Genomic DNA, 15,498 nt, shown 5'->3' with positions numbered 1-15,498 from the left:
TGCAGGTGGGATTTGTTCCGCTTTGCAAGAAGCTCAAGTTGGCATTTAGAAGAATTGGACACACTTGAATATCCTCATTCAGAAAAGCACTAACTGCTTTGCCAGGAGGGTTCTAACTAGGCCATGTGAGGAAAGGCTCTTTAGATTACCTAAATAGGGGAATGATCGCCATGAGCTTGGTAAAAGCCTTTGAAATTCTAGACAGACCGAAGCAAAGAACCTCAACTGAAGCTGCTGGGACCGCACAGCAAACCTAAGGAGTGACATGCAGAGAAGGCATCCTTGATGCCTATAAAACTAAACAGCTCTGCAGTCACTCAAAATATCATAAAATAAGTTACAAAAAAACATCATAAAATATGAAGGGGGGGATTCAATTCACCACGAGACTTAAGGCATGGTTTTTAGCTCTGAATACAAGTGTTCAGAGCTATTTAATTATACAGTATCCGGCAGTAGGACCCATATCCCGCGGTAAGCAACACTGCTAACGAGCAGTATGGCATCTAATCCGGGTTACATGCCCAGAGCTATGCAATTACTGTGTGCAGTAAGCCCGCAGCTAGCCCCAAGGGTGCTCTAAACACTGATTTCTGTTCGCACATTCCTGAGATGCAAACAAAAACCTGCATTAGGTGTACCCATGGAGCTAAATGGATGAGGTATTCGGCAAGGAGCCTTGCCACTTCAAAGGAGAATGAGCCTGCGGAGGGACCTGCGAAGAACGGACAAATTTTTCCAACTTAGCTACTGCATCTTCAGCATGTCTGGATTTTCTAATGGTGGAATAACACAGTAAATAATGAACAGGTAGATCACCAGAGGCAGATGCAAAAAGGAGAGTTAAGGTAAAACTTACCTTGGTTAACTCTTTCTTCAAAGTCCATAGGGTCCACAGAGAGACATTGGGGTGTAGGTGGGACCTAGAGGACCGGACACCAATAACAAAGTTTTTCAACCCCAGGATGCTCCGGTCCTTCCCCCCTATACCCTGCCCACAGCCTGAGGGAACTTCCGTCAGGAGCAGGATAGGAGAGAAGGAAGACTGATACACTGAGAAATCATAAACTCAGAGAAGGAAACAAGTGACCAGGAGAAGAAACCCATAGAAGCTAGGAGCATCAGGCGGGTGCCCTGTGGACCCTATGGACTTCGAAGTAAGAGTTAACCAAGGCATACCATAACTCTCCTTTTCTTCTTCAGGGTCCATAGGGCTCCACAGGGAGACATTGGGGATGTCCCAAAGCAGTTGTTCAAGGGCGGGAACGTTCCTGAGCTGATAGGAGAACCCTATGCCCAAAAGAAGCATCCTTAAAGGCAAATGTATCAAAGGCATAAAACCTAAGAAAGGTGTGGACAGAAGACCAGGTGGCTGCCTTGCATAGCTGTTCAGCTGAGGCACCATGCCTGGCTGCCCACGAGGGACCCACAGAACGAGTAGAATGAGCAGATGCTGAAGCTGCCACAGGAAGGCCAGTCTGCATGTAAGCCTGTAAGATAGACATGCAAATCCATCTGGCCAGAGTGCTTGCTAGCTGGCCATCTCTTCTTGTGGAATCCATATAGTACAAAGAAGGAGTCCGATTTCTTGATGGAACTAATGCAGTCCACGTAGATCTTCAGAGCATGGACCACATCCAACGAGGCCTCACCTGCTACGAGGTCTGGTGAATTAAATGCAGGAACCACAATTTCCTCATTCAAGTGGAAACGAGAAACCACCTTGGGAAAGAAACCTGGGCTTGTACGAAGAACAGCCCTGTCCGGAATCGGTATAATATCCCGGCTGCTGCATGGCCGGAAGTTCGAATCCCGGCAGCGGCAGCCCGACAAAACAGCAGAGCCCGGCAGCGGAAACCCGACAGCGCTGGAAATTCTGATCGTGGTAAGGCAAGTATTGTCTAATCTAACCTAACCCCCCTAACCCTAACCCTCCTTAGGGGTGCCTAACCCTAACCTCCCCTCCTGTGCCTAACCCTAACCCCCCTTCTCCGCTGCCTAAATCCAAGTCCCCCGGGGGGGTGCCTAACCCTAAGTCCCCCCGGGTGCCCTAAACCTAACCCCCCCCCCGTGGCTGTCCGCTCACGGCGCCCAGCATCCGCTCGATCGGGATGCCGGGCGCCTGTCTCCCGGCGTCGGGGAAATGAGCGGCGTCTAGATATAGACTCCGGTCATTTATCCCATGGTGCGATAAAGCAGTCGGGAAGCCGGCCGCTGGAATTCCGGCAGCCGGCTTCCCGATTGTGTACCCCCTGTCCTGGTGAAATATTAAAAAGGGGGAGCGACATGAAAGCGCCCATAAATCCGATACCCTAGGGGCAGATGCTATAGTCAGAAGAAACAGTCTTCGCAGTGAGCCACTTGACATCCACGGATTCCAGGGGTTCGAATGGAGGTTCCTGAAGTGCTTGGAGCACCACTGACGAATCCCATGAAGCCAGAGGACTGACAAAGGGAGGTTGTATACATAGAACACCTTGAATGAAGATGTGAACATCTGGTATAGTAGCAATTCTGCCCTGAAACCAGCTAGACAAAGCAGAGACCTGCACTTTTAGAAATGCTAGGCGGAGGCCTAGGATCCAGTCCAGCCTGAAGAAAGAATTTGAGAAACCTTAAAGACTTGCGGATCATAGTTTCTTGGAGCACACCATTGGAAATCTGTATGTCATATTCTGTGGTAAATCCTGGCTGAGGTCGGTTTATGTGCTCCGAGCATGGTCAAGACCACAGAGCTGGAGAAACCCTTATATGCTGCATACACACACAGTATGATCTGCACAACCAACGATATCGCTGAACGATTTCGGTTGAACTTTTCTGTAGTGCAGGACAAACGATAATGGGTGTACACACTGAAAGATATCTATGATGGATATCTTTCAGTGATGTCATCCTGCCACATCTCTGAACATGCAAATCGTGGTGAAATCGTCCAAGTTAGCCTGAAAGTACGGACGACCATAGATATCGTTATCGTCAAGTGGTAATGCGCATCTTTGGTCGTTCGCTACATAAAAATTAACAATATGAACGATTTATCGTTGAATGATAACTATATCGTTCAAAAAAAATCGTACTGTGTGTACGCACCATTAGCAGTTAGGAGTGATGTCTCAAGAGCCAAGCCGTTAAAGACAGACGGGCTAGGTCCGGATGTAGACATGGACCCTGAGACAACAGGTCCACTCACAGAGGAAGTTGAAGAGGAATGTCTATGGAGAGCCTGATGTCTGGGCCAAGCTGGAGCTATGAACAGTACTCTACCCCCCTCCTGTCTGAACTTTTGAAGCACTCGAGGAAGTAGGGATATTGGAGGGTAGAGATATGCCAAATGGAAGTTCCATTTCACCGACAATGCGTCTATGAAGGCCGCTTCAGGGTCCTATGTTCTGGCTCCATAAATTGGAAGTTTGTTGTTGTGTCTTGAGGCCATGAGATCCACTTCTGGAAGACTTCTGAAAGTAGAGATCATTCTCCTGCGTGCACATCGTGACGGCTGAGGAAATCAGCTTCCCTATTGAGAATCCCTGGGATGAACACTGCGGAGATGACTGGGAGATTGCGTTTGGCCCATGTGAAAATGTCGAACACTTCTGTCATTGCTGACTGACTTTGAGTGCCCCCTTGGTGATTGAGGTAGGCCACAGCCATGGCGCTGTACTTCTACTGGCCTGTTTTTCAGAATATTCTGAGCCAGAGTGAGAGCTCTGTAGATGGCTCGGAGTTCCAGGATGTTGATTGGTAACACTGCCTCGACTGGGGACCATCGGCCCTGGAAGGAGTGCTAGACAGTTACTGCGCCCCACCCTCAGAGGCTTGCGTCCATGGTGAGGAGAGCCCAGTCTGGGATCCAAAAGGGACGACCTTTGTACAAATGGGAAGTCTGTAGCCACCAGGCTAGGGACAGGCGAACCACTTGGGGGGAGGCTCATAATCTGGGATTTGAGCAGATGGGGTAGCCCATTCCACCTTGAGAGGATCAGGTGTTGCAGGGGCCTGGAGTGAAACTGGGCGAACTCCACCATGTCGAAGATTGACACCATTGATCCCAAGACCTGCATTGCAGAGTGAATTGACTCGGCAATTGTGGAGCAGTCTGTGTAGTCTGTGTTGGACTGCTGAAATCTTGTCCACCGTTAGGAAGATTCTCTGAACTCGAGAGTCCAGGAGGGCTCCCAAATGTACCATCCTTTGAGAGGATGTTAGGGAAGATTTTTTTGAGTTGATCAGCTAACCGTGTATTTGAAGAAAGGCATGGTTACCTGTAGATTGCAGTGAAGAGTCTCTGGGGAGCTTGCCAACAGCAAAGAGATCATCCAAGTATGGGAGCAGTCTGATCCCTTGACGACGAAGAGAGGCCGCCATAACTGCCATGATATTGGTATAGACCCAGGGATCCATTGAAAGGCCAAAACAGCAGAGCCTGAAATTAGTTATATAGCTGCAGTGTAGCAAACTCGATATTGTTGATGAGAAGACGCTATAGGTACATGTCTAGAGATACCATAACATCCCCAAGCTCCATAGCTAGGATAATGGAACTGAGGGTTTCCATACGAAACCAGGGCACCCTGATAAACTTGTTCAGAGATTTGAGGTGGAGGATAAGACCGATGAGACCCATTGGGCTTCTGAACCAAGAAACCGGTAGAATAATAGCCCTTGCCCCATTGTGAGAACCCGAATTATTACTCCTGAATTTCGTAAACTCAATGGCTTTTTGGAGCAGCAGGGCCTTGTTTGGGTCCGATGGAGGTCCTGAGCAAAAGAACTGCTGGGGGAAATCGCCTCAGGAATGAGAGGGCGTATCCGTGAGATACCACTTCCCTTACCCAGGCATCTGACGTGGTTTGATGCCAAACCTGGGCGAATTGAAGAAGTCGGCCTCCCACCCTGAAAGCCCCCAGGGAGAGGTCCGCCCCATCAGGCTGTAAGCTTGTCCTCAGCCTTGGCAGGTGGACGTCTAGTAGTCCAGGCCTGATTGACCCTAGGCTTTGAAACCTTGGTCGATGTCTGCGGTCGTGAAAAGGACTGACCCTTGGCTTTTCCTTGAGGGTGAAAGGACTACTTCCGAGGCTTTGTATTATATGCAGAGGGCAGGAACGCCATCTTGGAAGCTGCCAAAGTAGTCACAATTTTATCTAATTCTGGACCAAATAAGATGTCTCCAGAATAAGGCAGAGACTCCAGAGCCAGTTTTGAGTCTGAATCGGCTTTCCAGGAACATAGCCGAACAATACGGCGGGCCACTACTGAAGTGGCAGATATCCTGGAGGACAGGAGAGCCATAACCATAGCTACTTTACCTAAGTAGGAGGCTGCATTTCTACTGTGAGATATGTAGGACAGCTGTTCCCTCGAAGCATCAGGGGAGCCAATGCCCTAGCAAGACGAGTAGGTCTAGCACGGGTTCCGCCTTACCTGTCTCCTGAATTCCAGGCTGCAGTCTGTGGTCCGGGGAGCCTGCTAACTAGTCCCCCCTCGGAGCCCCGCCGTGAGCACCTAGCACAAACTCTGTGTCACGGTGTCGTGGATGGGTGATGTGGCGGCAACACAGACTTCCGGAGATCAGTCTGGTGCTGCTCGCCCGTTATAGTAAAAATCCGGGGAAGGACCGGAGCATCCTGGGATTGAAAAGCTTTGCTATTGGTGTCCAGTCCTCCAGGTCCCACCTACACCCCAATCTCTCCATGTGGAGTCCTATGAACTCTGAAGAAGAAATAGACAATAGTAAAGTCACATCGCTCAAAACAGAGATGCAGTCCAGATATTGAAATAATATATTAATTTTAAAGTAAAGGGCACAAACCAGAGTCTAGGAAAAGAAGAACAGAAAGCAGGATATGGAGGCAGTTAGTGCAGATGGTATCCAACAAGAGCCAGAAGTCAAGATCACACAAGGCTCACACAGCAAATGATCACCACAACTTCAGGCCACCCCAGGAGGAGACATCAGGCCGGAGTAGACCAGGAGATTAAAACATTGCTGGAGCAGGGAAAAATGGACAGAAACAACCGATGCCTCAGGGCGCCAGGATTCCAAAGAGTTCCAGGAAGCAATTGTGGTGGAGAGCAGGCCCATGATGATGAAGGGTGACTCCCAGCACACCTCAAACCACAGCTGCAGCCTGACGAGCAGTCAGCACAGCGTTGATACCAGTGGACTCAGCTACGTACCGGTTTGAGACACCACCACAGGGCAGCCACTGGAGACAGAGTAAAGCCAAACCACCAACCACAGAAGGACCCAGCCTCAAAGTTTCCCAAACAGTTGGTAAGAAATATAGGGCTTGAATCAATTTAGCGCGATGCTGAATAGCCCTGGGAGGGTGCTCCCAGAGCTATTGAATTCACTGCGCTAGTTGGTCTGACTGAAGGATTTCTTCTCGCACCCCCCTAAGGCAGCGAGGAGAAATCCAACAAAAGTGCCGGCAGTGTGGCTGTTTTCCTGCTTAGTGCGGCACTAACAGCGTCGCAGCCAGCACTTTAGTCGGAGAATGCCGATCCTCACAACTAAACACCAATGTTAAGTCGCAAGAACCGGCATTCTCCAACTTAACTGGCAACTATCGGACCAAATAGCGTGGTGAATTGAATAGCTCCGGGAGTTCCTTCCCGGGGCTATCCAGCATCACGCTGAATTTAATCGAGCCCATTGTTGTTTCGGAGCACACCACAAGACACCAGAATAAGGACAGGGTTACTGTTGTAAAGAGTCCGAAGTGTGAACCTGCAGATAAACAGCAAGGATGGTGCAATGGTTAGCATTACTGCCTCACAGCACAGAGATTCTGGGTTTGATTCCCACCACTGCCCTAACTGTGTGGAGTTTGCATATTCTCCCCATATTTGCATGGGTTTCCTCAGAATGCCCCAGTTTAATCCCACAATCCAAAAAAATGCTGGTAACTGGCTCCTGACAAATGAACCCTAGTATGTACATGTGGTAGGGAATACAGATTGTACATTTTACTGGGACAGGGACTGATGTGAATGTTCAAATATTCTGTGTAAAGCGTTGCAGAATGTGTGCACTATATAAATAACTGGTAATTATAATAAAAATAATCAGGAGATTGAGGAGGTTCAAGGTGGATCCTACATCACTCTACTCCATAAAACAAGAAATGGGTGAAAGATTATATACTTTAAGACTAACAGCGCTTCAGGACCATTCAAATTTTTTCTACCATGCTACTCCTCCAGGCCATGCCGCTTGCTATAAAGCATCCTTTGTTAAAAATAGCATCAGGGGACTCCTGGGCGGGGAGAGGTCAGGACTATCAGTGACAGATCACGCTGTCCAGTTTCAGATCCAGAGGGGGCGATCTGAGCGACCTCCACCTCCATCACAGTTTGGCTGCAATCACCCTTCCACTCGTCCCCAGATGTGCCCATCTGTTACATTTCCCTCATGGTGGAAGTATTCCAGAGACTAGGATGAAGGCCACCTTCTCTGCAGCAGGTAAAATGCCATACACTGCCTACTTATGCAAAAGGTACACACTTGGGCACTTTTACAGCATCATACAACACAACAATACTGCAAATCACTTGTAAGGCCTCATACAAAAGTAGTTTATAGGGAGAAAAAAAAAGAAGCTTGCAAGTCTAGTCTCATACAAAGATAATAATAATAATAATAATAATAATAATAGTGTGTGTGCCTGTCCTGAATGCATGGCCAGTTTTGTACCTAGCTCCACCAAACTTGGCATGGTGGTGTAGTTTGACCAGGATTAGGTTTTTACCTAGCTTTGAACTTTGTTACGGCCACACACTGTCAACACAATCCAATAAAACTGGGACTCTTAAATTACACAGGTTCTGGGGCTGGCTTCATACACACTATCACACTCATCTCTTCCAAAGTGCTGTGTTTTATAAGTTTTCCAACAGAAGCATACATGAAATACAGAGTTGGCCACTCAGTGTTTGCATGATAAACTTTGGCTTTTAAACAGTTTGCATTATTAGCATTTCAGTCACCGTCTCATCTTACAGGGGCCGTCCCAGGGGTCTTAGAGTGCCTGGCAGACTCAGCACTCTATATATTTAGGACTGTCGCAGACAGCATAATCAATCCACAATCTTTGAGTCTGACAAAGATTGGTATACAGAGATTACAAACAGCAGGGGAAATTGGTCAGAGCCACACAATGCCACTGCAGCCAGGCCCCCTTTTGTCCGGGAACAAGACTCCAGAACAGACATTCCCCCCGATGGCAGCTCTGCTAGACATGGTCTTCAATGTTAGTCTGCAGAGTGATCTCAGTGGGTGATTTAACTGTGGACGCAGTGACAGGAGTCACCCAGATTACAGATTATCGAGAATCAGTGCATGTGCTTCACCAGTACGGGTCTGCGATCCCGCAAAAAGTTCGGCAGCAGACTGTCAGTGATTGACAGTCAGCTGCAGTTTCTGGATAGGGAGGGTGCGGCGACGGCCTCAGTTTCCAAAAACGGAGGCATGTCATGGAGACGGTAGGATCTCCGTTGGCTTACTGATGTTTCCTGGCCTTTTACTCATATGTGGCGGCCGACTTGCGTGACCCCATGGTCATTTGGTCGGCCAAAAGGAAAGCAGATTATCTGATGCTGCGTCCTTGGCTGCAGCTATATTTCAGGTCCAGTCTTCAACCCATGCAGCACCAGGTACCCCAGTTAGTATAGAACATGCTTTCTGATAAGCAATCACTTTGAAATCATTCTAGTGCGGCTTGTAGTTTTCATTGGCCTTAATCCTGGTATGATATAATGGAGAAATCTAGCATTGCTCATTAAGTACATAATGTGCAGCAAAGAAGCAAATACAGTGTGCTCCTAATGCTGTTAAAATTATGGATGGATCACAAAATTGTCTAAGCTTTTAACGAGCAGTGTTTAACCCGTGTGTTGAAGCCCCAAGAGCCGGCATGCCAGTTACCGCTGATAACATTTTACTGAGAGGCAGCCAGGGATAATGTAAACTGAGCCACTGCTTGAGGAAGTGCACAATGATGTCACCAGGTTTCTATAGCAGCCACTAAACAGAAGTTCTACTTCTGCACTAGAGACACATTTCTCACATTTACGCATCACATTCCCCTGAACGGAATAATTTATCTTCCTGGCACAATAATAAAAGCAAAGGCTGTCACAGTAAGCAACCTGTTTCCAGACTTCCAGGATGAGAAAAGCACCCACCTTTAATTTGCAACATAGATCTACGACCTGCTGTCACTACTCAGTGCAACAGCTCGCAGATCTATTCTAGAGCGGATGAAGAGTAAATAAAATCAAAACACAGTCTGCTAGAATAAACATTCCTTGAGGCACAGACAAGACATTGGGGCCTTTTTCTGCTGAGAATTAGAAGGAAGCCTGATTCTAAAAACATGAACAGTTCAAACTACTCAGTCACATCTGTGGGACAACTACACTTTGATGAGGAGGGTTCAATCTTTTTCAATGAAGGTTTGCTTGTTTTTATAGTTAATTTAAAATATATTTGCTATGCAAGTTAAGAGACGCACCCTGGACTGTGGTGCCTAGAGAGTTCTTCACGTCGTCGATCCCGGCTTCTAGAGCTGTATCGTCTTCCTCTGCTACGACTCCTGTGCCGACCTTCACGGCTCCTATGCCTATCTCTGCTGCTACGGTGTCTATGTCTACTCCGGCTGTAAATAAAAAAATTGATATAGAGAAAATTATATATATATATATATATATATACACATACACACACATATCTATATATCTATATACACACACACACATATATATATATATATATATATATATTTATATGGGTGCTGAAAAATAAGAAGACGTGCGCCTAATAGTGTAGTAATTAAATAACAGCAAATAGTGCTCAAAATAAGTAATGTGCGTACCAAACAAAAACTTTCAATAAAGCTTATCTGATGTCCAGGTCTCCCTCATATGGTCAGGAAACAACTGCCAATAGATTCCGGAGATAGGTACCCTCTTATATGGACCTTAAATGAAAAGGCTCCAACCAAGCCCATACATATATTATAGTGTAGTAATTTCAGCCATTTAGAGTGGATAGTAAATAAATATTTCTGCGTACCAGATGTAGCAAATAGTAGTGCATATAAAGATAAGCTCCCTCCTGTTCTGTAAGTTACCAGAAATCACCCTCTAATTCATACATCGGGGGTATCCAGCCTCAAACCATAAAAAGGAGATTGATCTCCGTAAATAATTTTTTATTTTCCAAACACATGTAAAAACGAACAGACAGATTACTAACAGGAATAAAATGAATAAAAGGTGCTTATCTTTGGTAAGTTTTTAGCAGAAAAAGAGTCCACTCTGTTGGAGGTTCAGGAGAACCAGGCCCAACGCGTTTCGTCCTAGTTGGACTTCCTCAATATACATACATACATACACACACACACACACACACTCCTGAGTGAAAGTATTATCAGAGTGCTGCCGATTGCATGAGACACACACACATATACATACACAGTGGTGGCCAAAATTGCGGACACTTCTTGAAATTTGAATGTTTTTCAACTTCAAATGCTTATAAAAACTGTTAAACTTCACGCAGTGCGATGATTCATATATCAAATGAAAGGAAGTGTAATGCTGAATTCAACACAATTAGCAGAGGTCAAATATTTGCATTATAAGGGAAGTTATGCAGTGAAAACAACACTTAGGGTGAAAATCCCTGTGTACTTATGATGTTACTGTCCTATCAGCATTTCGTTGGGTATCTTTTATTTTTTAAAACAGCAGCACAGTGACGTGGCATTGATCCAACCAATGTTTGGAGCTCTTCCTTTTTTATGTGGTGCCATGAGACAATTATAGCCTCAATTAATTGTCTCTTATTGGATGGCCGCCTCAGATGTACCAGTTTTTTCAAACGGAACCACAAATGTTCTATGGAGTTCAGGTCTGGCCATCCCAGCACCTGTATGTCATTCTCCATGAACCACTGTTTGCATATCCATGCAGTGTGGCAGGGAGCTGAATCCTGCTGGAAAAAGGTCCCTGATAGAAGGTAGAAGTTTTGGTTTTAGGATGGTGTCAATGTACTTTCTGCTGTTCAGTGTGCCATCTATGACATGAAGTTGGCCTACAGCATCTGCGGTCATACATGCCCAGATCATAACACTTGTAGGATTCTTTGTTGTCGCTTGAATGCAATCTGGATGTACCTCTTCCCCGATGCGACGTCTCACATAGTTTCTCCCATCACTACCAAATATCGATATCTTAGTTTCATCACTCCATATCACTTGTTTCCACTGACCTTCTGTCCATGCAATGTGTTCTTTTGCCCACTGTATTCGTGTCTGCCGCTGCTTTTTATTCAGCAATGGCTTTTTTCTGGGAATCCTACCTTTTAGGCCAAACTCTGTTAGTCTTCTCTGTATCGTTCTTGCACTGACAAAAACACCAGTTGCACTCAGGGCCTGATTCAGAGCCGCTCGTAAGCGGCCGCTCGTTCGTTCCGAGCGATGTTTGCCCAACTGCGCATGCGTACGGATCGTAATACGCATGCGCGAACCAGTCAGTGCGGCCGAAAATCGTTTGTTCGCTAAATAGCGAATGCCTGCTAATATGAGTGACAGGAGGAGGCATATGTGGGTGGTAACAGGGGAAGGTGCTTGAAAACGGGGAGTGGAGATCCAAACGCAGGCGTGCTTAAAGGTCAAAACGGGCGTTTTATGGGTGTGCATAATTAATACAGCAGCGTCACTGACCACGTCACTGGGTTATTTTATAGTCAGAACTGCTCGCAAATTTGTGGTAGGAAAAACCAACCACAAGAATAGCGAGCAGTTCATACGCTGGTCGATGTACTCGATTAATCTAATAAATAGCGGACATGACGTAGGATGCGAGCGGCCAGGGGGCATAGTTATTAGTTCAGACATAGAGGCGTGAACAGACCGCAAAGAGCGAACGGTTCATTTGAATAGCCACCCCTTTCTTCTGAACGAACGACCGCAAATAGCGTCCGGCTCTGAATCAGGGCCCTCAGTTCACTGCTAATGGCCGCAGATGACATCCATCTGTCCCTGACGCAAATTTGTTTTATTCTCCTATCAACAGCTGTTGTGCACTTTTTCCGGCCTTTTCCATCTTTGTTTTGTATAGATTGTGTTTCCTGATAGCGTAAACAAAACTTTCGTACTCCTGATGTGGTCACATTCCCACCAACTTCTCTCGCAATTGCTGCATACGAAAGACCATTTTCACGTAACACCACAATCCTGAATCTCTTCCACTTTGCCTGGACGACATTGTTGTATTTATTTTTTACACCGTCAATAGCACTAAACAATACACACAAACATCCAACCGTAATTGCACTTCAGTAACCAACTTTATTCTGCAAAATGAAAAAAACAAACTGACCTTTCCCGCCTTTGAACATGACCTTGCACCTGCTCATAAACGACAACTGATTGGTCCCCAGAACGACTATTCCGATTGGCTGGTAGTAGCTGTTACTACAATCCGCTTCTTGAATCTCACGCATCTGTGCTTCTTTGTCTGACTGAAAGTAGCATAACTTCCCTTGTAATGCAAATATTTGACCTCTGTTTATTGTGTTGAATTCAGCATTACATTTCCTTTCATTTGATATATGAACCATTGCACTGTGTGAAGTGAAACAGTTTTTATAAGCATTCAAAGTTGAAAAACATTAAAGTTTAAAAATGTGTCCGCAAGTTTGGCCGTATGTATGTATGTATGTATGTATGTATGTATCTATGTATGTATGTATGCATGTATTTTTATTAGGCAAATACACTAGTGTTTTACTGAAAATAATAATTAAAAAAAAAATATAGAAAAAAAAAAGCTTATTTAGGTAGAATTTCAGATATATGGATACTGAAAATGTAATGAGGTTCAGGGGGTGCCTATGCAAGAGTAAGCACCACTGTGCTCCTTCCTGCAGGCAATCTATTGTCAGAGAACAATGTAATGCAGATACGCAAAGAGAGGAGTGAAAAAAATAAGTTCAAAAGAATACATAGCCATGAGAGAGGACAAAATTCATCAATTATTATATTTGAGGAACTACATAATGTTTGAGTAAAGTGTTTACACTTGCCTTCTACGTCTATCGCCACTTCGTGTCCTACTCCCATTTTTACTGGTATATATAAAAAAAAAAAACACAAATTATTGGAAACATCGAAACTTAAAACAAAAAAAAAATGGTCCAATTTGGATAATTTATGAACATATCCTCAAAGATGTAAATTTAAAAGCAAAATTGCAGAATGGCTGGTATAGCTTTTATAGGTAATCTACACCCATTAGCAATGTTCATAAGTAAACCTCATGGTTTAAATGCATAGACCTTAATATTTCTGCTTGTTTACCTGCTGCCACTCTTTTCAGAACTATTGCCACCGCTTTCCTGCTCCTTTGTTATCTCCTTTATCGCCTATTCAGCCCAACACAAAATTTCCACACCAACACAAGATCAGGGAAAGATAGAAATACATGGAAGGAGATGGGACAAAGTGTGGAGACAGAAGAAAGATATAACGCAGAAAAAAATATTAGCCAAGTGCAAAAATAACAGATACTGTTTTTCAGGACAGTGACATTTTAGGATGCAGGGTGGAACAAAGCTTCAAATCATAGTACCTACAGCCATGTCCAAAAGTTTTGAGAACGACACAAGTATTGGTTTTCACAAAGTTTGCTACTTCAGTGTTTTTAGACCTTCTTGTCAGATGTTACTATGGTATACTGAAATAAAATTACAAGCAATTCATAAGTGTCAAAGGCTTTTATTGACAATTACATTAAGTTTATGCAGAGTCAATATTTACAGTGTTGACCCTTCTTTTTCAAGACCTCTGCAATTTGCCCTGGCATGCTGTCAATCAACTTCTGGGCCACATATTGATTGATGGCCGCTCATTCTTGCCTAATCAATCAATGCTTGGAGTTTCTCAGAATTTGTGGGTTTTCGTTTGTCCACCCGCCTCTTGAGGATTGACCACAAATTCTCAATGGGATAAAGGTCTGGAGAGTTTCCTGGCCATGGACACAAAATTGCAATTTTTTTGTTCCCCGAGCCACTTAGTTATCACTTTTGCCTTCTGGCGAGGTGCTCCACCGTGCTGGAAAAGGCATTATTCGTCACCAAACTGTTCTTGGATGGTTGGGAGAAGTTGCTCTTGAAGGATGTTTTGGTACCATTCTTTATTCATGGCTGTGTTCTTAGGCAAAATTGTGAGTGATCCCACTCCCTTGGCTGAGAAGCAACCCCACACATGAATTGTCTCAGGATGCTTTACTGTTGGCATGACACAAGACTGATGGTAGTGCTCACCTTTCCTTCTCCGGACAAGCATTTTTCCAGATGCCCTAAACTTGGTCCTCAGGACCCCACACAGGTCACGTTTTCCAGGTCACCCAGCAGGTGCACAGGTGTACTCATTACTCACTGACACATTTTAAAAGAGCAACAGGTGGAGATAATTATTTCACTTGTGATTCTGTGAGGAGACCTGCAAAACATGCACTGTTTGGGGTCCTGAGGACCAAGTTTGAGAACCTGTGCACTAAACAATCTAAAAGAGGATTCAGAGAAAATAACTTTACCCCAGTCGACAGCAGTCCAATCCCTGTACCTTCTGCTGAATGTCAGTCTGTCCCTGATGTTTTTCCTGGATGCTGCCCTTCTTGACACCAGGCTATCCTCCAAAAGTCTCCGTCCTGTGTCATGCCAACAGTAAAGCATCCTGAGACCATTCATGTGTGGGGTTGCTTCTCAGCCAAAGGAGTGGGATCACTCACAATTTTGCCTAAGAACAGAGCCATTAATAAAGAATGGTATTATTATTATTATTATTATCCTTTATTTATATGGCGCCACAAGGGTTCCGCAGCGCCTTACATAGTACATAAACATAGTGCACAAACATAGTACATAGACAGTTGAGCAGAACAAGAAAACAGTGTCATACAGTTTAAGACAATGCAATACAAGTACATGGTATATAAACACTGCTGCAACAGAAGCAGGATGGCAAAAGTCACGGGTTAGGTGCTTTTGAGTATAGAGCAGATAATATAAGTAAAGAAAGGATAAGCACAAGAGGAAAGAGGGCCCTGCTCGTGAGAGCTTACATTCTAGAGGGTATGGGTAAACAGACAATGAGCATGGGACAGAGGGTTAGGATGACAGATGGGTGGATTCCTATTTTACAGTATGTGTGGAAGTCATTTGAATTAAGATTTATGCCACTGACATTCTACTTTAAGAGGCAGTTTTTGTAGGTATCTGTGGAAAGCCATGGCTGTTATATCAGTTTACGTGAAGTCTGACGGGTAGCTGAAGCCACTTCGTGAAGGGCTATTTAGAGAGTTTGGTTAACGTATAAACCAGCAGTCTCAGGTAAATGTAGAAATTGGTAAAAGTAGTTATTGTAAAGAGATGTTCAGATGTAAAATAATAAGTTGTGATCAAGTGTGAATTCTATAAGGCACATT

At 44.8% G+C, this 15,498-nt stretch overlaps 1 protein-coding gene across 1 annotated transcript in view; it reads right to left on the bottom strand.

Annotated features, from left to right (window-relative positions):
- The window catches only part of RBM23 (RNA binding motif protein 23), a 95,324-nt gene that overhangs the window by 74,044 nt on the left and 5,782 nt on the right, over positions 1–15,498 (bottom strand). The window contains 3 exon segments of the mRNA XM_088470236.1: positions 9,519–9,662; positions 13,091–13,138; positions 13,371–13,435. Of these exon segments, the coding sequence (XP_088326362.1) occupies positions 9,519–9,662; positions 13,091–13,138; positions 13,371–13,435 (257 nt within the window).

The sequence above is a fragment of the Taudactylus pleione genome, unplaced genomic scaffold (assembly GCF_031769625.1).
Source record: "Taudactylus pleione unplaced genomic scaffold, aTauple2 ptg000095l, whole genome shotgun sequence".
Lineage (NCBI taxonomy): Eukaryota > Metazoa > Chordata > Amphibia > Anura > Myobatrachidae > Taudactylus > Taudactylus pleione.
Note: the sequence above shows the minus strand (reverse complement) of the source record. Positions and strands in the feature narration are given on the sequence as shown.